The sequence below is a fragment of the Tiliqua scincoides genome, chromosome 2, assembly GCF_035046505.1.
Source record: "Tiliqua scincoides isolate rTilSci1 chromosome 2, rTilSci1.hap2, whole genome shotgun sequence".
Lineage (NCBI taxonomy): Eukaryota > Metazoa > Chordata > Lepidosauria > Squamata > Scincidae > Tiliqua > Tiliqua scincoides.
This window is the reverse complement of record NC_089822.1, coordinates 206844518-206868438: the sequence shown is the minus strand read 5'-3', so window position 1 is coordinate 206868438 and position 23921 is coordinate 206844518. Positions and strand designations below refer to the sequence as shown.

The 23921-nt window shown below is 41.7% G+C and overlaps 1 protein-coding gene across 2 annotated transcripts in view; it reads left to right on the top strand.

The window, feature by feature from the left end:
• The first annotated feature begins 1055 nt into the window (after positions 1-1055).
• DCAF1 (DDB1 and CUL4 associated factor 1) overlaps positions 1056-23921 on the top strand; it is a 45960-nt gene continuing 23094 nt past the window's right edge. Inside the window, exons 1-10 of one of the 2 annotated variants that reach the window (XM_066617425.1) lie at positions 1056-1153; positions 10963-11080; positions 11814-11890; positions 14250-14323; positions 15198-15311; positions 18384-18521; positions 18900-19373; positions 19799-19900; positions 20601-20759; positions 22215-22394. In XM_066617425.1, coding sequence (XP_066473522.1) covers positions 10971-11080; positions 11814-11890; positions 14250-14323; positions 15198-15311; positions 18384-18521; positions 18900-19373; positions 19799-19900; positions 20601-20759; positions 22215-22394 — 1428 coding nt within the window. In that variant the 5' untranslated portion in view covers positions 1056-1153; positions 10963-10970. Of the gene's footprint in view, positions 1154-5868; positions 5911-10962; positions 11081-11813; positions 11891-14249; positions 14324-15197; positions 15312-18383; positions 18522-18899; positions 19374-19798; positions 19901-20600; positions 20760-22214; positions 22395-23921 lie in introns of those variants that run through there. The other variant, XM_066617426.1, reaches the window with a different exon arrangement.

Genomic DNA, 23921 nt, shown 5'->3' with positions numbered 1-23921 from the left:
TGCTGGTTCTTCACAATAAAGATCCTTTGAAAAGTTTCAAAGGCAGCTCCTGAGCAATCTTGATGAGGGCAACACAGCTCAAACTGTAGTATAAATAAATCCTGGAGCTCCAACCCCCTCACCTAATACATAAGCACAGCCAAAAAAAGTTAGTAGTCCTGTGAATCATCACTATACCTTCTCTAATGCTGGTCCATTGACTATGTGCCCCACTTCCCTCCCAAAGCACTTCCACCCCACCATTCATAATGCTTTCCCTCAAGCTTACAGGTTGCAGCTGATGAAGTGGACTGCAGTCCATGGAAACTTGTGTTTAGTCTTAAGGTGCTAAAAGAAAAAAAACTCTTGTTTTCACTCCATGAAATGCAGTGCCTGCTCTGTTGAAACACGTTGTCAATTTCACAATAACTTGTCCAGTACTTTATTCAGCTCAGAAGAATCTGGGCTTAGGATTTAGTTCAGGTTGCATGCAGCTATCAAGGGCTACTACTTCCTTTGCCAGACAAGAATGATTGACCCCATTTTCTTACTCTCCATATCTCATCTAATTCACATGCTATGCATGCTTACTCAGAAGTAAGTCCCATTATAGTCAATGGACCCTACTCCTAGGTAAGTGTGGTTAGGATTGCAGCCTCACAAAGAATTTCATTTTTATAAAATAAGCAGAATAAATAGATAAATAAACAGAATCTTTATTTCTCATAAAGAATCTGAAATGGTATCATCTAATTGCGAAGATAGCAGAATTTACACTAAAGGCTTCGCAGGAGTCTTTTCCACTTGCAATCTTGTCCCTATCCTGGCTGTACCTAGGAAGCTTTTGACAGCAGGGAAGCAGTATGAGAAGGTATGCACACTAGGAGGACTCCAATTCCCTGAATGCCTTGCGAAGGAAAGAAAAGCGCATGCGCACCGGGGCGCACGGTTTCCGAACTACATTTCCCCGTGGCCTGAGCGCGCGTCCTCTTCCCCCCCCCCGTCCTTTGCATGTCTTGTGCGCGATGAACGCGTGGGGGTGACGGAGCTGTAGCGCGGTGACGAGCAAAGTGTGTGCCCGCCATAGTGATAGCAGCCGCCGGGCCGCGGTGCGTGTGTGCGCGGGGCCGGGAGGACAGCAGCGGCCGGGACCCGGGAAGGGAGGCTTGGGCAGGTACGGTGGCGGGGTCTAGCGGGCGGCCAGGGCTGGTGACGGGCAGGCCGGGGAGCCCCGCGCGGGCGGGCGGCGGGGAGGCTGTCCGCGTCCCCTCAGCGGCTCCACCGAAGCGCAGCGCCTCCCTCCGCGCGTGTTTCCCGGTCCGTGAGGGGGACGAGAGCCCACACCCGGCCCTTCTCAGTGCCACGGCCGGGGCGAGGGGCGGCTGGCCGCGGCTCCAGGCTCCCCTCCCCAAGTGCCAGACCAGGAGCGGGCAGAGAATCCTTCCCTCCTTCCCTGACCTGCCTGCCTTTCTGCCCCCGGCTGTCACCCTCCAGCTGGGGCAGGGGTGGTGGGGCCTCCTCAGGGGATGGCGACACGTGTTCCCTTACCAGGGGGCTGCATTGTGGCTGCACCAGAGCTGGAAAGTTGGAAGGATCGGGCCCCCAGTTCCTGAAGCTGTTTTCCTTAACTGTGTCCTGAAGTGCAGGGTTTTGCTTTGCCCCAGAAAACTCCACAGGAACCAAGGCAGTTCCTGGTGTCATACTCCCCAAAAGGATCGGAATCATTTTCCAGGCACCCCTGTACACAGCTGCCACATAAGCATGGTGCATAAGCCTAGTGACAGGCTTTACCATTCATAATATAGGACTTTACCTAAGAAAAATCAGTCTGGATCAGGCCAAAAGCCCATCTAGTCCAGCTTCCTATATCCCACAGTGGCCCACTCAGGGAACGCACAAGACCACAAGAGACCTGCATTCTGGTGTCACTCGTAAGAACACAAGAAGAGCCTGCCGAATCAGGCCAAAGGCCCATCAGGTCCAACTTCCTGTATCTCACAGTGGCCTGCCAGATGCCTCAGGAAGCATACAAGGCAACAACAGACCTGCATCGTGGTGCCCTCCCTCGCATCTGGTGCTCTGAGGGAACCTACTTCTAAAACCAGGAGGTTGCACATGCCCATCACGACTTGTAACCTGTGATGGACTTTTCCTCCTGAAATTTGTCCAGTTCTCTTTTAAAGGTATCCAGGCCAGATGCCATCACCACATCTTGTGGCAAGGAGTTCCACAGACTAATTACATGCTGGGTAAAGAAATACTTTCTTTTGTCTATTTCTTTAGCTGGTGTTTGGGAAGACATGTCATCTTCAGAGCCAATACGCTGCTGTAGGTGCTGCAGGTTTGTCCTAACTCTCCCAACACTCAATTTTAGTGGATGTCCCCTGGTTCTGGTGTTGTGTGAGAGGGAAAAGAACACCCCCCTATCCACTTAATCCATCCCCCGCATAATTTTATATGTCTCAGTCGTGTGTCCCACCCCTCAGGCGGCTTTACTTTTAAATGAATGACTGACATTCACTATGCATGAGAGACATAGAGGAAAATGCCATTGGGGCAGAAAGCAAAATCTTGTGATCCCAAGGTCTTAATTGTGAAAGTGTTGCTTATACAGTTAGCCTGCATCTTATGCAGGGGCTGGGTTCTGAAGTCAGCATGTAAGGAGAAAACTGTGTATTGTCAAAATTATCCTTAAAGTACTCTGAAAAATATGTACTGTCTCTTTAAAACTAAAATCACACTATGCAGAAACTGAGAGAACAGCAGATTAATTCTCCCATCACAAGCTCACTCTGGGGCATATACTTAGTGAGTGGAATGGCAGGCAGAATCACCTGCATTATTTAAAAGCTGTTGTTTTTACATTCTTCATTCTTGCCAGGCACATATTCATGAATTTGCACAAGAAAAATACATATATTATTCAGGCTGACTGTATTTCCTTTGTCATGTGTGCATGTGTATAGTTTATTAATTACTTTATACCAGGGTGCCCAAACCCCGGCCCTCGAGGCCTCTCAATGCGGCCCTCAGGAAGCCCCCAGTCTCCAATGAGCCTCTGGCCCTCCAAAAAATTGTTGGAGCCCGCACTGGCCTGACACAACTGCTCTCAGCATGAGGGCGACTGTTTGACCTCTTGCATGAGCTGTGGGATGAGGGCTTCCTACACCGCTTGCTGTTTCATGTCTGTGATGCAGTAGCGGCAGCAAAGGAAAGGCCAGCCTTGCTTTGTGCAAGGCCTTTTATAGGTCTTGAGCTATTGCAAGACCTTGATTAATTCATATAAGTTCCACCTCTAGTATTTTAATTTATGTAAACTTATGTAAATTTATTCAAATTTGAAATGTAAATTAATTCTTTCCCCCCCCCGGCCCCCGACACAGTGTCAGAGAGATGATGTGGCCCTCCTGCCAAAAACTTTGGACATCCCTGCTTTATACTGTAACTTGGGAGATCAGATCCCACACCCAGTATTTTCCCAATTAAAATCACAGACACCAAGTTATTTACCTAGTGAGGGAACGTACATATGCTATGTTTATGCTTTCTTCTGTGAGGAAAACAGAAGTTTCACCTTAATTGGGGAAATGGTACAGGGAAAAGTTTTAATATTTCTCCCCCAGTCTGTAGTGTTAAACCAATATGGGCCCCATTGTGACTGCTGGTTAAATTTTTTTTTTAAGTTGATCCTGGATTTTCCACATCTTGTCTGGTGGGAGCTGATTAGAACCAAGTTGGTTCTGTCTTGGGTTCTGATACGCTAGCGTATCGCTGACTTTCTTGGATATGCTAGAGCAGGGATGTCAAACATAAGGTTCATGGGCTGTATATTGCCCACAGAAGATCTTTATCCTGGCCCATGTGGTAATTGGGATTTCTCAGCGGTGCTGCTCTCAGCCTAACCTACCTCACAGGGTTGTTGGGAGGACAAAAGGAGGGGAGGAACAATATATACCACGCTGAACTTCTTGGAGGAAGAGCTGTATAAAAATGTGGAAAAAAAATACATAATTGGGCTCTCCTATATCTGGAAAATATGATCAAAATTTGCTTATTTTCTCTGCTGTCATTTGCAACTAATGAGTTCCTATATGAAAACAAAGTGCTTATTTCTGGCCATTATCTGTTTAATGACATAACTGCCTGCCTAATTTTACCTTTTTTGGCCCTCAGAAGTGGGCCTTGCCAGATGCAATGGAGTGGCACCAGGATGTGGGTCTCTTGTTGTCTTGTGTGCTCCCTGAGGCATCTGGTGAGCCACTGTGAGATATAGGAAGCTGGACTAAATTGTCCTTTGGCCTAATCTAGAGGGACTTCTTATGTTCTCAGCAAGAACCATGAATGCTATTTGGTCTGCTGTATGAAATTGCTTTAACACCTCTGCATTAGAGTGTGACAGTGTTGGGAGTGAGATGGAATGTTGGAATTGATGTTCTCATTCATATTTATAAAGGTCAGTTGCATATCAAGTGTATGGAATACTTTTTAATATTTACCTTTCGGACTTTCACGCCAACCCTCTAAAGGAGATGACTGCTGTTACTATAATATAAATAAGGAATTGATTATCAGCGTGAGACAGTTAGAGAGAGCTTAATAATATTTAGTGAATCTACAGGTAAATTGATTTTGAATCCAGATCTCCCTATTTACTCTCCCAAATCTCCACTAGGTCACAGCATGAAAAATTCAAGTTCCTTTTTTGGGCAAAAACAGCAGACATAATTACCTGTTTAGCTGACTGATTAATTTTACCAAGTACTCTCCCACACCTTTGTAGACTGACATTTTCTTTTGAGAAGGAAAATTCACTTTGTTGTTTACTTTTTCAAATGAGAGAATGATTGCAGTTTCACCTTGTTAGACCACATAAATGGGATTTCTGCAGTCCATTGCTGTGCTCTTGTGCCAGGTAAGTATGGTTAGTAATGTATACCATGATGTGTTAAGCATACTACTCTTGGAGATGGGTGTTGTGACAAAAATTAGTACTTGTGGGGTTTTACTGGCAAACTTGCAGGACTAGGGAGTTTACAGATTAACAAAAGTACACACACCTAGTACCTGCATAATATGTTGGGCATAACTTTATCTTGGCATAGGATTAATACTTTGATCTCAGGGTGAGTTCATATGTGTGTGCTGGTTTTACTGTGTACTGCCTTTGCTTGCTTGCCTAGCTTTTGTTAGGGTTACGTTTTGAACCTAATCTAGTCCTTTTGGCTTCAGTGCAGCTTTTTCACCTGTATCTCTTGTTATCCCTGCAAATAATGTAGGCTTTTCAATAATTTGTCCTAGCCTATGGTCTGATCTTACTGTCACTGTTGTTGCTTGCTCACTGAAAATTTGCCACAAATTGTAAATCTAAGTGTGGCCCTTTTGGTTCTTGGAAAGTAGCTCAGTGACTTTTCCACTTAGCCTGTGGGGGTGGTGGGGCTGGGGGAAATGAACTGTTGCTCTGATGAACTAGTGAATAGTATGTTGCATAGTTCAGAGGCCCATCGTTATGGTTCATGTGGTTCATGGTCTTAATCAACCTCTACTGTGTTTGTCTCTCCCTTCCACCCAACTTCTATTTAAAACTAGTATGAATTCCTTGCTTTTTCTGCTCTTAATTTTATAATTTTTTAAAGTTTTGTATACAGTAAAGTTTTTCAGATGAACAATTCATCTTTTAGGCCTCTTGTGCTTTGGGCTCTTCAGTGTTCAGAATCACCAATTCTCTCCCCCCCCCCCCCCGCCCAGGTGACTCATCACATATTTGTGGGTGCTGGACTGTATGTGCTTGTCGCTACTTTATTTTTCTTCCTGGTCTATTGCAACAATCTTCTGCTTTTTCTTTAAGAATTGTGGCACTGATGAAGTGGGAAGAGGAGCACAGTATATGGATGGGAAAAGCTCCAGAAAATGCAGATTGCCTTTTAGAATATAGTGAGTCAGTGACATGCAAAGCTGTGCATTATATATGGTATTCTGCATGATTGTGAGGGATACCTCTGCACTCAAGATTTACTGATAACATATAGCACCTCAAAAAGTCCTAGATTTCCCCCCCCCCGCCATCTAAATAAACACCACCTGGTGGACATTTTATTCATAATCAGTATTTATTTTTATTTGTACCTAGTATCAGCTAGCATATGCAGGTAGTAAATACATTCACTTGAAAAAATAAGAGTCTTGTGGCACTTTAAGACTAACACATGTAGCATCTGTGTTTGTGAACCACAGACCATCAGAATGCATGAAGTGTTAACTGCGATTGGCAGTTGCATGCACATAGGAAAAAACCATGGGATCAAATGATCATGAAATGCAAAACGAAGTATGTGACTGTTCTAGGCTATACCTTTTCAATTGATCATTTTGTAGTCCTGTTTACAATGTTTTTTCACACATGCTTGTGTCTTTGTGTATGTAATGCTCACATGCCTCTACATCTATGCATCTGATGAAGTAGATTATGGTCAGTGAACATTTGTTACAATAAGTGTTAGGTTTTAAGGTGCCACTGGACATTATTTGTGCTGTTATAGACTAGTATGGCTTCCCCTCTGGACATGGTTACTTTGGAAAAAAGCTTGGGAACAATGAAGAATTATGCCACATATTTGCAAATACAATGAATCCTTGATTTAATGAATCTCTATACAGCAGCCTTTGGAAATAAAGATCATTTTCCAAAGTCTGTAGAGGTCCAGTAATCCCTAAATTACATAGCTTTCTCAGCAGCACCAACAGAACTCTGTACGTAGTTAGATGTGGAAGAGGTCTTGTGGGCAAGGCATGCGTACCTACCTTCCAGGTCTGTTTGTGTGGCCTCAGGAATGGAAAAGTCTCAATTTCTACAGTGCCCTGCAGCACCAAGGCAGAGGGAGTCCTGGAAGGTAAGTAAGGCAGTCTACTTTTCAGAGCTCCAACAGCACTGCTTTTGGAATGGAAATGTTCCTCCATTCCTAGAGTACCCAATGGAGGATGGAGCCAAGTGGCAGCTCCACGGAAACATTCAACAGAATTATAGGGGACAGGGTGTCTTGATTTGAAGTTAACTCATATAGGTTGGAATTCCCCCATCTAAAGGAGAATTAAATTTTCTGTCTCTTTGGATTCTTCTGACCTCAAAGAAACTCTCCACCCTTTCTTTACCTGTCTCAGTGGCAAAACAGCAGCAGCAATGTGTTTCTCTCAGTGTAGAATGAATTTTCCCCTGGGATCTGGCCAGATGGCTTTATGTGATCTGCCAAGTGAACACATGCTATACATGATCAAAGTCAAATATTGTTGCTATTTCAGCATCTGGGAAAAATATTCCTGAATCTTGCTTTTTCTGGAGGGAACGGAATGATGTAGCTTTCACCATATCATGATGCCTTCTGTATTTAAATTGCAATAAAGTTTTTGCGAAAGCTAGGATCTTTAAACGCTGTTTGCAGCTCTCTTCAGAAATTCAGTAGTTGAATAACCCACTTGGAAGGAAGTGTGAGACTTCAAGGAATACCTTTGGGTATGGAGCTGGCATGCCTTTGTATTAGCTCAAGTCTGTTTGCAAGAGCATTTAATGCAGTCATGAATAAATACATATCTAATATGGGAACTTAATATTTAGTTAAAATGTTCAGTGATGTGGGGTATAAAAATAACAATAACAAATAACACGCAGCTAATTGAAAATGACCTCTTAAAGGACTAAGTTTCTTTATAAGAAACAATTTTACACATATTTTGCTTTTCTTTGAAATGCTCAGAGGGGTTTACATTGGGTTCCCATGATTTCATGCACATCCCAACCTTAATTGGGCCCATTTTCATTTAACATCAATAATGGTACAACATTGGGTGATCCCAGCCTATTCATTTGTTCCTTTCAAACTTTACATTTGACCATTCCTGATTGATATTTGACCCTTTAACCAAACAAATCAGGGAGCCATTGACCGATTATTTTATAAGTCAAAGATCTTTCCTTGTCTTCAGGGTGTTTTTGAATGTTTTGTGCATCAGTATATATGTCACTTTTATGAAGGGTTTCCGTTTTTGAGCCTTGGAAGAATCCCAAGTTGGAGAAAGGGGGAAAATATGAAAATCACCTAATCCAATCAGCTCTGTTTAACTATGCAGATTAGGAAGCATGCCCCATTCATTTCAATTCTTAACTCTAGTTCAATTCTTGCTTACAGGTATGCGTTCTTAGGACAGCAAATTTCATGTTTCTAGTATTCCTTCATCCATTTTTTTTCAACCCAACTGTTACTCAGTTTACAGCTTGAGACCTGGGGCTGTGGGTGATTTGATTTTGGTGACTTGAGCACAGAGCTTCTGGGTCCAGATCTCACTCATTGTCCACTAGGCCAATCATGGAGATTATAATGTGCAATAAGAAGAGAATATGTTATAGATGCTTGCTTGGTTGAAAGAATTCAACCTTTTCAACCTGGCCTTTCATCTCCTCTATTTTTGCTCATTGCTCATGATATTCACTGCTAAAATTGAAACCATCCTTAGTCACATGATGAAGTCACTGGCCATTCACTTCTTGGTTCAGAGGACATCATAAGCCTCAAAAGAGTGGTAAGAGGGTCAGGGTGAGCAGGTGGACTTTTCTCAGCACATGGTTTTCACACGCTGCAGCTTTGCCCTTAGCGCTGAGTCTCCTGCCGCAGCTTGGATGCTTGTGCTGTGGTCTCCCTGCCAGAGCAGTGAGTGGCGACACACACTTTGGTAACTGCTGCTTTAGGGCAAGGACTGTTCTCACTCTTTGTGAATTGCCGTGCATGTGGATGATACTATACAAGTAATAATTTAAAGACACATTCCAAGTCATGTAGAAGAATTGTGGTACCCAGCGTGTTTTGATGATGTCTTGCCAGCAGTTCAGACTGTATCCAGCCAGTGTTTGAAGACAAAAATGCTAACCATGTCACTTTGTAATATGGGAATAAGAGGACTATGCGTGTGTGTGCAGAAAGTGGAAGAAAATTCATTTTCTCACTACTGCAGTTATGTATTGGTGGCAACCTGCAATTTTTCTGCATCCATCCCACCCACCCCCCTTTTGCAGCCTTTAGTGTCTGCATGTAGACTGTCACATATTTTTTTTCACCTGGTGCTAGTGTTGAAGTGATTTGTTCAGTTGCGGACCTGTGCTATTTTTGCTGGCCTTGAAAAGTGACGCTTACCATCTTATGCTAATGTATAAGGTGAATGGCAGTGTGCATCCATACAGGCTGTGTATTATGTAGGATGTGTATTAAAAACATGTCAGTTTAATTTGTTGGTGTTTGTGATTTTTGAAGCAATTTTTCTGCTTGAAAATTGATAATGTATTTTACCACAAGGTTTTTTATTTTCACTCTTCTGAGGCCTGTAGTGATGTGGTTTGTGCCCCTTTGTTCAAGTTTTTGGTGCTGAGTGTCTCAACGTTGTCAGATGTTACTGCTGTTACTTTAGTGCTGGGTAAGGAAACACAGTTCTTGTACTTAATAGTCAATTGTCCACATGCACATTTTGTTTTGTAGCTCCTAGTACTGGCTAAGATGACTATTACCTTAAATTTGAGCCAGTTATCTTTCCCCATACATCCAGGACATTTGATCTAATGGAGAAACTTAACTCACCAGCTTTGTACTTCACAGAGAAGACAAAAGAAATATTAGTTTTTTGAAAACTGATTGTCTTTTCCAACATATTTTCTGAATATTTCAACTCAGATAAGTTTTGTCAGTTCGAATCTCTATGTATTTGATTGATCACAACTAAAGTGTGAAGAATGCTTGCCTACTTATAAGGCATCTTTGGTTGGTTTTGCTCTTTTTTTGAGTCGAGGTTTTGAATCATGACAGTGAAACACTGTTGAGATCAACTGAGTTTAAGCTTATCATTTTCTGTCTCTTATGGGTTAGTTAATTGTTTGGAATATAGACTTATTTTGATTCATCAACCCTTTCAATGGCTTTCAATTCTTTTTTGCCCCTAGTTTCTGACTTGGGGCTTCTTATGAGGGTAGGAGAGGAGGGAGGTTATGTGCACCACTCTATATTTTGACGAATCAAAAATCTGTTTTCTTTAAACTCTGTGTGAATGTCTCTCAGTAGAGCCCCATCTCTCCTAGTGCAAGCACACATGTACATGGGGATATGGGAGGTCCATGTGTAACTTTTATATCTCAGTCCAGGTTTACCTTTATGTGTCATGCAGATTATGCATGTTCGATAGCGCAGGTAATTTCTGTGGTACAGAGACTGACTCTAGGCTGAGGATTTACCATGTTTAACTATCAAAATGCCCATCAGTTGAACAGGCTACATCGATTTTCATATCCTAGCATAGTGTTGGTCAAGTTGAAAAGAGGGGAATGGGGATTTACTTTTGATGTGCAGGAACCGGAATCAACACTGAAAGCAAGCTGCCATGTGAGCTGCCACAGCCATTCTTGCCTATTTGACTGGCTCTACTTGTGTGGTTTTTCTTCACATTTTCTTACCCAGAATTGTCAGACATAAATGAGAACAGTATCTGGGGTAGTGAAGGGATATAATGGCTTACTCTACATGCTCAGAAAAGAGCCTGTTGGACTCTTCAGTGGGAAGGGCCAAGCTGTGCTGTTGATGGGCAAGTGCAGATTATATCAGAGAAGGAATAATGCAAAGTATGAGAATGTAATTAGGCTCTGTCCTAGATCCTTGTAACATTAGATCCTTGTAACATAATTGTAACAATTAGATCCTTGTAACATAAGGCTTCTGGTATGTGTAGTGGGGGCTTTCCTCCGTAGGAGAGGAGGGCACACTGCTACAGAGATTAAGCATGCTCAAAAGATACATCCTGTGTGAATAAAATTAATGGCTTATACCTGAAGTAAACATCTAGGCGTAATTGTTATGTTTTGGATTGGCTTTTTAGATATATGGTTTGTGTTAATTTTCTTGAAAGGAGTAACATCAGAGTTGAGTAGCATTCTCATTAGTCTTGTTTTTGTGCCTTTAGGGTAAGTCATGACTTCAAGTTCTGAGTATGTGGATTCGAAGGCTGAGCTTACTGCTTTGCTGGAACAGTGGGAGAAAGATCATGGCAGTGGACAAGACATGGTTCCTATCCTTACCCGGTAAGTACCGTTGAAGTGTATTCGAACGTTGAATAACACTGAGGCTCAAATGCTAACCAACATTCCAGCACTGGCGTATCTGTGCCAATGGGACATGAGCTGCATCCTGCAGTTGGGAGGCACTCATGGAGGTCCCCTCAAAGTAAGGGATTGTTTGTTCCCTTACTTTGGAGCTGCATTGCCCTTATGTCAGTGCTGGAAATTGAGTTAGGATTGTGCCTTAAGTATATTATATCCTATTTTGCATAAAACTAAAGTACTGAATATTAATTGCTTTGGGAAATGTGAAGAGTAGAATATAATTAAAATGAAAGGGGGAAAAACAAGACTGTAGAGTTTCTTAGTACATAATTATCATGTATAGTAGTTGGTAGATGCTTATTGGACTTCTATGCAGTGCTGGGCAACCTTTAATAGAAGATACTTTCCTACTCTCTCTTGTATCTCTGTGTTGGTGGCTGCATAATTAGAGCAGTCTTTGCCCTTGCCTTGCACAACCTAGCAAGGTTGTGCTGTTCTCGACAGCATCACTTTCGTTATAGCAGGATGTAGCTTTCCAGTCTCCTGCTGCTTTGCCTTGCTGTGTTACCACTGTGTGTTTTGGTTGTCTGCAATACAGCTGAAACACAGCTGGGTGAATGACTTTCTAGTCATTCAGCAAAGTAATTGTTGAGGAGCAACGCTTTGAGGAGGGCAGAGTTCATGGATCTCATGTTTTTCACTTTCTTTCTAGAATGTCGGAATTGATTGAGAAGGAAACAGAAGAGTACCGCAAGCGAGATCCAGATCCATTTGATGATAGACACCCAGGTAAGACATGATGAGAGCATATGAAAATGCAGTGTCATATCATTCTCATTTTTATTTTTAAAAAGTTCACATAGGGAAAGCTCCACAAAGTTTATCTGCTGTTACTGCAAGTCTATGTTACTGCAGTCTATGACATACTGCAACAGCGACTTTGCAGAAACGTTTCTTAAAAGTGATTTTAAGAATGCAGGAGGATGAAAATTATGGGTTTCTCTGGTACTAATTGGTAAAAGTTTACCTTTAGACCAGCCATTTTCAGCCACTGTGCCATGGCACATTGGTGTGCCGTGAGTGGTCCACAGGTGCGGCACAGGAATTTGGGGGGAGATCATTTATTAATAGGGCTAATGGGAGATGTGAGCCCCCACTGACAGCATAGTGTGCCTTGTCAATTGTCAAAAACCTGGTGGTGCGCCTTGACCATTTTAGTGCCTTTTCAGTGTGCCATGAGATGAAAAAGGTTGAAAATCACTGCTTTAGACCAATTCATTGACCTAAAGAACCCCTTCCCTTGGAAGCTCCTCAGTTCAGTGGATGTGGCAATGTGTACAATTAAGAGCACAATCTTGTGCATCTCTACTCGGAAGTAAGTTCCATTGTGTCCAGTAGGGCTTATTCCCAGGAAAATGTGCATAGAATTGCAGCCTAAACCACTTAATGTGGTGGTTCCCAAATGTCTCCTTGGAAGTTGGGGGTCCTGCAAGGCTTTGTGGGGGAGAGGCAGTGACACAATTGCCAGAACTGTGCTGCTGCCAGGAATGAAAGCATTTTCCTAAATTTATCTGGACAGCACCAGTCTTTTGGGGGATGTGGGGACCCTGCGGGTGCCTCCACAGGGCTCCCCACACCTCATAAAGTCTAAAAACAGCTATCACGACCCACTTTCGATTTTGTGATCACCAACTGGAAGTGGGTCATGATTGCTGTTCTTAGACATTCTGAAGTTTGGGGAGCCCTGTGGAGGCACCCACAAACTCCGTACACCCCCCTAGGAGGCTGGTGCTGCCCCTTTTAAGTTAAAAAAACAACACCCTTTTGTCCTTGGCAGCAGCACAATCCTGGCAGTCCCATCACTGCCTTCATTCCTCCCTACCCCTTAAGGGGTTAGAGACAGTGCTTCACTGGCAGGTGGGTGATGACTCCCCAGTTTGGGAACCCCTGACTTAATGTTTTGACCTTGCCAGCTATTGCGTTTTCCAATTTGTATGTGGCATTGCAGGTTGTCAAGCTAGTGATGCATCTAAACAGATTAGGAATATAATGAAGATAGACTTGTATGTAGTATTTGAGAGATCTGGAATAAAGATTGGAGGAAGCCGCTGTAGCAGAGCAAATGGGAGGCAGTTATCCAACTCATTAAAATCTCCTAGTAATATCTTAAGGCAGATTTCAAAATTACTGATGCTATCACAAAGATTTGGAAAAAAGGCATGAGGGATTCTTTTTATGCTGGAGATCATAGAGTTGCAAGGGACCTTCAAGATGATTGAGTCCAACCCCCTGCCAGTTCAGGCTGTTCACAGCCATTTTATTGAGAAGAGGGAACTGCTCAACTCCTACTGTGTCACACAAGTCAGGATGTGTTCTGCCATGTAATGTGGGGCTGCCTAGCTATGTCTTTCTTTCAAATCAGTGTTGTCAGATGACTTAAGGGTGTTGCAGTCTTCATGTCTTGCACTGCATATGCTGGACTTCTTTGTTACAGCCTAGCCATCTGGGATTTCCTGAATGACCAGGTTGCTTGGATTAGTAGGTTGGTATTAGTCACCAAAAGATTAATTTTCCAAAACTGGAAATCCCACTATATATCTTTCATTGGCTTGTAGATAGACTCTTTTCAGTATTTTTTAAAACATGTAATCAGGGCAGTACTTACAAGTGCATTTGGAATTTGTTTGGTAAGATTTTTAAGTCAAATTGGGACAATTACATTTCTTGAATACCTTTTGTGCTTGTCTACAAATGGAAAGAATTGCAACCAATTCAGTAATATTGTTTTCTATATAATATTTTTGAATGTTCCTATGAAGTGTGTTAGGGATTCTTTTCTTGGTGTATAGGTCTGTGAGTTATATATTTCGTCATGCATCAGTGTGGTTGTATATCTTTGTGCTGTATTAAATGCAAGCATCTTAATAAACAATAAAGGATGTGTGTTGGGAAAAGTGCTTTACGAAGTAAAAAGTTACACATGTGGCATTGTCTGATTTTTAGCCAGAAAACAGAGTTGACTAGTTTTATTTCAGTTAGGCATACAGTTTGTTTATGCTGCTTTATCCTGAATTTCTTTATATTGCTGCTCCTTGTTTTTGCTAACTTTATCAAATGTGGATAACTAGCTGATCATCTTGTCTTCCAGGTCGAGCAGATCCAAAATGTATGCTTGGCCACTTGCTGAGAACACTCTTCAAGAATGATGATTTCATGAATGCAGTGGGTTTGCTCTTTATATTTATGTGTAGATTTTAAACTGGCAACTAGTTGCTTTTCACCATCACTTTTATTGTCATTTATATGCCTTGTTTAGGTTAGTGAGGTGTGGGGGTGTTCTGTTCTTGGACTTTTGTGCTGAATTAGATATGTAACTTCCAATTAATCAAAACCTGTCATACGCTCCCATGATGGGAGCAGCCTTTTGCCCTGGCCTGTCTTTTCCAGGGAATTGCAGATGCAATTTGGTTGTTGAAATGGCTAGGTGATGCAGTCTGAAAGGATTTGTAGAACAGTTTGCCTACCATGTTGCCTTAATTGGATAATAATAAATAGTTTCAAGCTCAATTAAGATGTATTGGAACATCTTCTTATGTTGAGAATAAAAAAAATGGTACTTTGGAGAAGATGCATGACTTAGCAGCTTAATATACTTGTAGGTATAATGTGTGCAGCACAAGCCTATGAACATTTCCTCCAGAGTTGGTCCTGCTGTGTTCAACGGGCTCTCACTCTAAGTCAGCAAGTCTAGGATTTCATCCTCAACGTCTTCTCTACTACTTCTACCTTACAGGATTGTTGTAATGCTAGCAACTAGATACCTTACAGGATTGTTGTAATGCTAGCAACTAGATATGTTTTGTACACTCACAAGTACTATATACATGCTAAACTTAATTGTTTTTCCTCCATGAAACTGAGTATATAAATTTAGTAAATTAGGAAGTTAGTTTTGCATTTCTATTTTATTGTGAGAGTTATGAAATACTTTGCAATACTTTCAGTAGAGCTGAATGCTAGGTTGATTCAAAATGTCAAACATTTTGAAGAAATATTATGTAAACAAAAACCGGTCTCTATTTTCAATCTTTTTTAGCTGGTGAATGCTTATGTGATGACAAGCAGAGAGCCACCATTGAACACTGCTGCCTGCCGACTCCTTTTGGACATCATGCCTGGGCTGGAGACTGCTGTTGTCTTTCAAGAAAAGGTGTTGGTTATAGTACAATACGCATATAATCATTCTGTGCCCTTGAGCAGCCCTTGTCCTTTCCTGCTTTCTCTTTTTGGTGGAGTTTTGTGGAATCAAAAATTTTAAAATGTTTTGTTTCTGGAATACAGTGTATTTTTCTTAGAGTGATATTTTTCATAGTTACATTCAATTGCCAGTCTAGTATTTCTGGAGAGAGGAGAGGCAGACAGGACACTTTTGTTACAGGGTGCTGGAAAGTCAAAAGTCTGGCACCTTGCCACCATTAAGTTAGCCTTGTAAACAAGTTAATAAAACCTATTAGAATAGAACAGAACAGAAACAGTGCCCTACCTTATGATTCATATTTGAATTTAGATACTTTTTAAAAGAAAAAATGTATAATGCTAGACCTTAGAAATCAAATACAGTTTTGAGATTACAGCATTAAAAAAAAAAGAGAAGATCCAAAGAGGAAAAGAAATTGTGTTTTTTAAGTTCTGTTTGTTCAGAGGAATATAGAAAAGTCATGATCACGTGTGCACATCAGCCTTCTATTCCTGGTTCCCCTTCAACAGATTCCAAAAACAAGAAAACAGCTCCTTTTTGCTTTTGATACTCGTTTGTAACGAAAACTGTGCAGGGCTTTAAAATGGATAGAGCAGAGCTCTTTACAAAATCAAGGAGGAGATTAGTGTCAGTAAAGCACTGGTCCCATAGTTAATGAAAGTTCAATCATTGCACAAGTGAGCATGTTCTGTGGATTTTTAAATGTTATTTTTAAGGGCTAACTCATATTAGAGAGTGTCCTGCAATTCCAAGGGGCCCAAGTCACCACCTGGCCATTTGGGTGCAATTTCTAGTTGCCAGTGGAGACCATGTGACCAGTTAATGACAGTCTTACAATATGAAATGAATTTATTTTGTGTCCGTTCTGCAATAATCACGTATTCGGTGTTATAACTGGCCGTCAAACTAAGGAGATTGTGTTTGATGAATACACTATTTTCTCTCTTACTAATAAATATTAATATTAATTAATAATAAAAATATTTATTTGACAAAACGGGAAGTCTGTTTTGTTTCCCATCCCATGGCTTTTTCTACTGTCTTTTGAATGGCTTGTACCGCTTCAAGGCCTGCCTGACTATTAATAGTTTCATTAATAGAACTATTAATAGTTCCCGCATGTGGATGCGGGAGAACCCGTGGACATTATATATCTGGACTTTCAGAAGGCGTTTGACACGGTCCCTCACCAAAGGCTACTGAAAAAACTCCACAGTCAGGGAATTAGAGGACAGGTCCTCTCGTGGATTGAGAACTGGTTGGAGGCCAGGAAGCAGAGAGTGGGTGTCAATGGGCAATTTTCACAATGGAGAGAGGTGAAAAGCGGTGTGCCCCAAGGATCTGTCCTGGGACCGGTGCTTTTCAACCTCTTCATAAATGACCTGGAGACAGGGTTGAGCAGTGAAGTGGCTAAGTTTGCAGACGACACCAAACTTTTCCGAGTGGTAAAGACCAGAAGTGATTGTGAGGAGCTCCAGAAGGATCTCTCCAGACTGGCAGAATGGGCAGCAAAATGGCAGATGCGCTTCAATGTCAGTAAGTGTAAAGTCATGCACATTGGGGCAAAAAATCAAAACTTCACATATAGGCTGATGGGTTCTGAGCTGTCTGTGACAGATCAGGAGAGAGATCTTGGGGTGGTGGTGGACAGGTCGATGAAAGTGTCGACCCAATGTGCGGTGGCAGTGAAGAAGGCCAATTCTATGCTTGGGATCATTAGGAAGGGTATTGAGAACAAAACGGTTAGTATTATAATGCCGTTGTACAAATCGATGGTAAGGCCACACCTGGAGTATTGTGTCCAGTTCTGGTCGCCGCATCTCAAAAAAGACATAGTGGAAATGGAAAAGGTGCAAAAGAGAGCGACTAAGATGATTACGGGGCTGGGGCACCTTCCTTATGAGGAAAGGCTACGGCGTTTGGGCCTCTTCAGCCTAGAAAAGAGACGCTTGAGGGGGGACATGATTGAGACATACAAAATTATGCAGGGGATGGACAGAGTGGATAGGGAGATGCTCTTTACACTCTCACATAATACCAGAACCAGGGGACATCCACTAAAATTGAGTGTTGGGCGGGTTAGGACAGACAAAAGAAAATATTTCTTTACTCAGCGCGTGGTCGGTCTGTGGAACTCCTTGCCACAGGATGTGGTGCTGGCGTCTAGCCTAGACGCCTTTAAAAGGGGATTGGACGAGTTTCTGGAGGAAAAATCCATTATGGGGTACAAGCCATGATGTGTATGCGCAACCTCCTGATTTTAGGAATGGGTTAAGTCAGAATGCCAGATGTAGGGGAGAGCACCAGGATGAGGTCTCTTGTTATCTGGTGTGCTCCCTGGGGCATTTGGTGGGCCGCTGTGAGATACAGGAAGCTGGACTAGATGGGCCTATGGCCTGATCCAGTGGGGCTGTTCTTATGTTCTTATGTTCTTATGTTCTTATTTGCTTTGTGGATCTCAGAGGCCCTAATTTTAAATCTGAGAAAAAATACGTGTTGAAACAAAGCACATAACTTAGGATACAACCCAATATGCATTCTAGTACAGTGAACCCTTGATTTAACAGATGTCAATTTAATAGACATTGGAAACAGCAGAGATTTTCTGCTTAATTAAAAACTAGTCAACTAGTTTTGCGCATGCACACCTCCATTTCATTCAGTGCATTTGAATTCAATTGACTTCTGGCATTAATGAACACCTTTCTCCTCCGCTCCCAAATAGTCTGTTAAATTGAGAGTTCACTGTAGTAATATAAGTGCAACATGACCCTTCTGTTAAAGGGCTCTAGGGCTCTAGGACTACTGTGGACTGTATCCATGTGGAGCAATACTACTGTAATTGTTCTGCCTGCAAAATGCTGGCTTGATATTCCACCTTGAAAAATTTAAGAGTTCTCCCAAGGTTTTTGATAATTTACTTTTTGTTTTATTAACCAAAAGTTGAATTGTGTCTTTTGTAGGCTGTGGAGAGAAAAATTATAATATGTCTGGTAATATCTGTCCTTCTGTTGGTAACCCTAGGAAGGCATAGTTGAAAATCTTTTCAAGTGGGCTCGAGAAGCTGATCAGCCACTGAGAACGTATGCAACTGGATTGCTAGGAGGTGCCATGGAGAATCAAGATATTGCTGCCAACTACAGAGATGAGAATTCTCAATTGGTAATATCCTTGTATGAACAACAATTTGATGTGTCTATGGCAAATACCCAAACCTCATTATTAAGCAAGTGCTTGTAAAACATGATTACATTTATTGGGCTCCTGCCTTGCCTGTAATTCAGAAGTCTCAATGAAGGTTGCAAAGTTGCAGTAAAACTTCACTTTTACTTCTTCATAGGAAATATTTATACTTCTCCATTGCAAATAGGTAAAAAAAATAGCTTCATACTGTGTTTTGCATTCCTGCTCTTGGTAATATGTTTTAAAGTACTTCTTGGTGTGATTTTTTTTTTTCAAAATACAAATTCAAAATTTAGATTAAATTGGATAATTACTGGATTTATGTGAAAGTGAGGTATACTTTTCTTTTCGTAACAGGTAGCATTTGTACTTCAGCGTTTAAGGGAACTACAAGTCAGTGAAATGAACACAAAACAGGAAAACAAGCGTCCCAGTCCTCGGAAAGTGCCGTCAGATCCTCTGCTTCCTTTAGATGAAGAGGCTGTGGACATGGATTATGGAGAGATGGCTGTGGATGGCGAGCAAGAGGAAGTAACCGGGGACATGGATATCTCATTTAATCTTGATTCAAATCACAAGACTAGTAGTCGTGTGAACTCTGCCACAAAAAAATCAGAGAAGCAGCATGAAAGAGATAATTTCCGAAAAGCTAAACAAAAACTTGGCTTTTCTTTGGAGCCAGAAAAGATGTTTGTTGAACTTTCTAATAGCAGTTGGTCAGAGATGTCTCCATGGGTGATTGGCACAAACTATAGTTTATTCCCTCTGACCCCTGCTATAGAGCAAAGACTAATTCTGCAGTATCTGACTCCCTTAGGGGAGTACCAAGAGGTGAGTATCAGTAACAGTTCATGCTTGGGTTCCTTCCATACGTGAGTTATATAGTATTATACAGAGGCATAGTAGCATCAGGGTGTATTCTGAGCATTACATAAGGGCAAGAAGATTTGGGATGAAATTGTTGGTTTGATTTATTATCCTTTGACTAGATTAGCTTAAGACAAGGACATGTTCCTCTATAATAATAGCATATTCTAATGGACAACTATGCTTATTCATTTCTTGGGCACTCACCATGATTCAGAAAAGTCAGGAATAAAATTATTAGTTGAACAGGATGGAAATACAGGATAGCAGTTACTCCATTAACTTTACAATTGCTCACATTTAAATTTAGGGGTAGAGGAAAATCCAACATTGAAAACAGGCCCCCCTCCCCCACTTGTGTTGAACAAATATTTTCCTTTTCTCATCAGTTGCTGCCCATTTTCATGCAACTGGGATCGAGAGAGCTGATGATGAACTATATTGATTTAAAACGGACCAATGATGTTCTACTCACTTTCGAAGCCTTGAAGGTAAACAGCAAAGTGATCTACTAGTGAACCTTCAGTAGCATTGAGCCAGTAGCTTTCTGTGTGTTAGTCATTTGAAGAAAATGGGTCTGTATCTGTCTAATACACTAACTCAGGGGTGTCCAAACTTTTTGGAAGGAGGGCCACCTCATCTCTCTGACACTGTGTTGGCGGCCAGGGAAAAAAAGAATTAATTTACATTTTCAAATTTGAATAAATTTACATAAATGACTATATTAAGATGGAACTTATATGAATGAATGAAGGTCTTGCAATAGTTCAAGGCCTATAAAAGGCCTTGCATGAAACAAAGTCAGCCTTTCCTTTGCTGCCACTGCTGCATCACAGACGTGAAATAGCAAGCAGTGGAGGGAATCCTCATCCTGCAGTCCATGTGAGAGGTTGAACAGTTGCCCTCATGCTGAGAGCAGTTATGTTGGGCCAGCACAGGCTCCAACAAGTCTCTGGAGGGCCAGAGGCTCATTGGAGACTGGGGGCTCCCTGCAGGCCGGATTGGGAGTCCCCAAAGGCTGCAAGTGGCCCCCGGGCCGGGGTTTGGGCACTCCTGCACTAACTGATGGAGAAGTAGCAATCAAAACTTCTTCAAATATATTTCAAAAGGATATATTTCAGTATTGCATGTGTTTCTCTGCTGCAAGTTTGGCTGATAATTTCCATTTTAACTAGTGATTTCTATTTACAGCACCTGGCATCACTACTGCTTCACAACAAGTTTGCAACAGAGTTTGTTGCCCATGGCGGTGTACAGAAGCTACTGGAAATTCCTCGTCCCTCCATGGCAGCTACAGGTGTCTCTATGTGTTTGTATTATTTGTCATACAATCAGGATGCCATGGAAAGGGTAAGAGCCTGTCCTGTTAACCGAAGTTTTAATATTTTGAAATGCTTGAATGTGTTTTGACAAATTCCATATGGGTAGATTCACACAACCATGTTTTTCACATGATGGTTGGAATTATTTCACAATATCCTCTTCGTGTGATTTTTTTCATCGTGTTGGCTTTTCCTTCTGGCTCTTTTTTGACAGGTTAAGGTAGTCACTGTTATAAAGATTTAAGATTATAGCAGGTAAAGGTTTGTCTGTCAGAACTTAATTGATAAAAAGTGCTGAAAGTGAAATCAGATTATCAATGAAAGATATACTTCCTTACTCAAAAGCATAACATGGCTCTGATGTTTGCACATTGTGTCTCATTAGTGTTGGGGATACAGGTTCACTTTTCCTTCCTTGTATATATAAAGCTTATCCTGATTTTGAAATGACTGGCAGTCCAATCCTGAACTTCCCGGCATACACTGGAGCAGTGGTGCCAAAGTGGCTACTGCTGTATCCAGCAGGCGCCAGGAAACAGTGCCCTCCTTGGGGGAAGAGGACTTTTGTTCCTCTGGGGGAAAATCCCAAGCCCCGCAGTGGGGCTTATCAAGTCTGCGCTGGCTGTTTTGCTGGTAGAAACTTGAGAGACTCCTGTGTCAGGCGCTCCTTCCTCCCCTGGTGCCGTAAACATGTTTTACGGCATGTTTACAGCACTCGGCACTTGCACTGGGCAACTTTAGGATTGAGCCCTGAGTGAACCTCATGGAGCTCTGTCTCCCCATTGCTGCCTTGTGTTTGTACAGCAGTAATGAAGACACACAGAGTGTTACATAAATGAGTTAACAGAGGGTGTGTTTTTGATTAGCTGTTCTTGAGTTTGGTATATGTGGTAGACTTGAGGGAATTTGAGGGACTTGCAAAGATTTTTGTGGTGCTTTTATTGGAATCATGATTGTTTTTCTGACTTTGCAAATGGTTTATTTTGTTCTTAGGTTTCAAGTACAGAAGCACACGTTTTTGAAATTATAAGCACATGAAGCATGTCTGCCTTTAGATCAGTCAACTATAGCTGCTTTCTGTTTTAACTTTATTTTAACAGTTGCCACATTTGTATCCCATCCCAGAAATTTTTTCTGATGTAAAGCTCAAGATATTTGTGGTGATTGTAGCTGAGATTTTAATATCAAGTGCCTGAGGGCCTAATCCTATCCAGCTTTCGAGTACTGATGCAACTGTGCCAATAGATGTGGACTGCATCCTGCCGGGTGGGGGGCAGTGATAGGGGTGTTTGTTTCCTTTATCTCAGGGCTACGTTGTGGCTGCATCCGTGCTGGAAAGTTGGATAGAGTTGGGCCCTGAGTTACCAGATGGCACACTAATTATAGCAGTCAATGTTGGGGCTAGATAAGGGATAAAGCAGCACTGTCAGAGTGGCATTTCCATGACTGAAAGTAAGGATTGTCATTGCATCTTGTTCTGCAGGTGTGCATACATCCCCACAACGTGTTATCTGATGTTGTGAACTATACTTTGTGGTTGATGGAGTGCTCTCATGCCTCAGGCTGCTGCCATGCTACCATGTTCTTCTCTATTTGTTTCTCATTTCGTGCGGTCTTAGAGCTCTTCGATAGGCATGACGGCTTAAGACGCCTAGTTAATCTGGTAAGTATTACAGCAGTTTGTTTCATATTTGGAGGCGTTTTCTCTTCATAACTATAAACAGACCTTCTACCTTACGGTTTTCTTAAAATGTTAGCAGAGTTTGGTGTTCTGTGCTGTTGGCAGATGTCCTGCTGTAGCTGCTCTGCATTGTAATATGTTCTCCTTTTCTCTGGCCATTTATTCGGGTGATCTGCTTTTCTGCAGTGAAACAAATCAATCTGGCAGCAGGGAGCCACATGTATGTGACTGTTGCTGGAATTTATGTGTTCTGGGGCATTTAGTTTCTGCCGTATCTGGGGCGTGGAGTTAACACTCAGTGCAGTAGCAAGGAACCTCGGAGGACTCTGGGGGGAACTGTTAAATAGATGTGTTTCCAAATGACCTCAGCAATGAGGGACTCTTCATTGTCTAAGAAGAAGACATGAAGGCTGAGAGCTTGAACTCGGGGGATCTCTACGGATGGCGGTCACAGAGGAAACCCCCAGATATTGCTCTATGCTGGATCACATCGTATACCGGACGCCATCTTCGGAGAAGATTCGGAGAAGACAGATTCGGATAGCTGGGTACCCCTCCCACAGCCTAGATACAACAACATGACAGCGAAAAAAGCTTTAAACTGTGAGTAACCAGTTCTTTAAAAGGCTGTAAAAAGAACTGCAATCAAGAGGTTGGAAGGAGGGAAAGATAACTTTAAGATTATTTACGTTGGCTGGTAGCCACCCAGAGGGGAAAAGAGCGAACCTGGATTTAAAGAAACGCTTGCTGGAGTATTTTTTCTTTTTTGTAATAAGGGTGACTGGAAGAAAAGGTGAGAGATAAGACAAGAGAAATAAGGGAAGATTAAAGATCATCCTGCTGAAATGGTATGCATTGAAAAGAAATAAATAACCTTTAATGGCTGAAATAATTTTTACTTTCGCTTTCCTAGCAAGAAGGCTTGATTCAGGCCTGGTCATTTAAAGGCATACTAACTTAATTTGACAGTGTTATTGACCTGGATTACTGATCCACCCCTTTTGGATATTAAAAATTAAGGATTACCTTGGACAAGAAGGGATGCAAGATAATAAGACTTGGATGACTCTTTAATTGTTTGACTGATTTGACATTGTTATTGACTGGAAGTGGAATATTGACTTACCCCTTTTGGATATAAAAATTGGATATTAGCCTTATAAGAAGGTGAAACAAGATAATGAGAGTTGGTTGATTTTTTTTAATTGTTGGACCATTTTATCTCTGTTTTTTTTACAGCCAGAGGTATATTGGCTTGATTTGATATTGATAAGAATGGCATTCAAAAATTTAAAGGATGTTAATAAAAGCCAATCCTTACTAATGGATTTGTTGTGGGATTTCATAAGTGAAATGAAGCAACAGGTCAGAAAATTATCTGAACAAATGAAGCAAATAAACTCCTCCCTGACAAGCAAGCAGGAACAGATTACAAATAACAGACAAGAAAAAAGAATGGATCAAATGTTGGATGAAACTAAAGAAGTGGAGATTTTTGAAATGAGATAG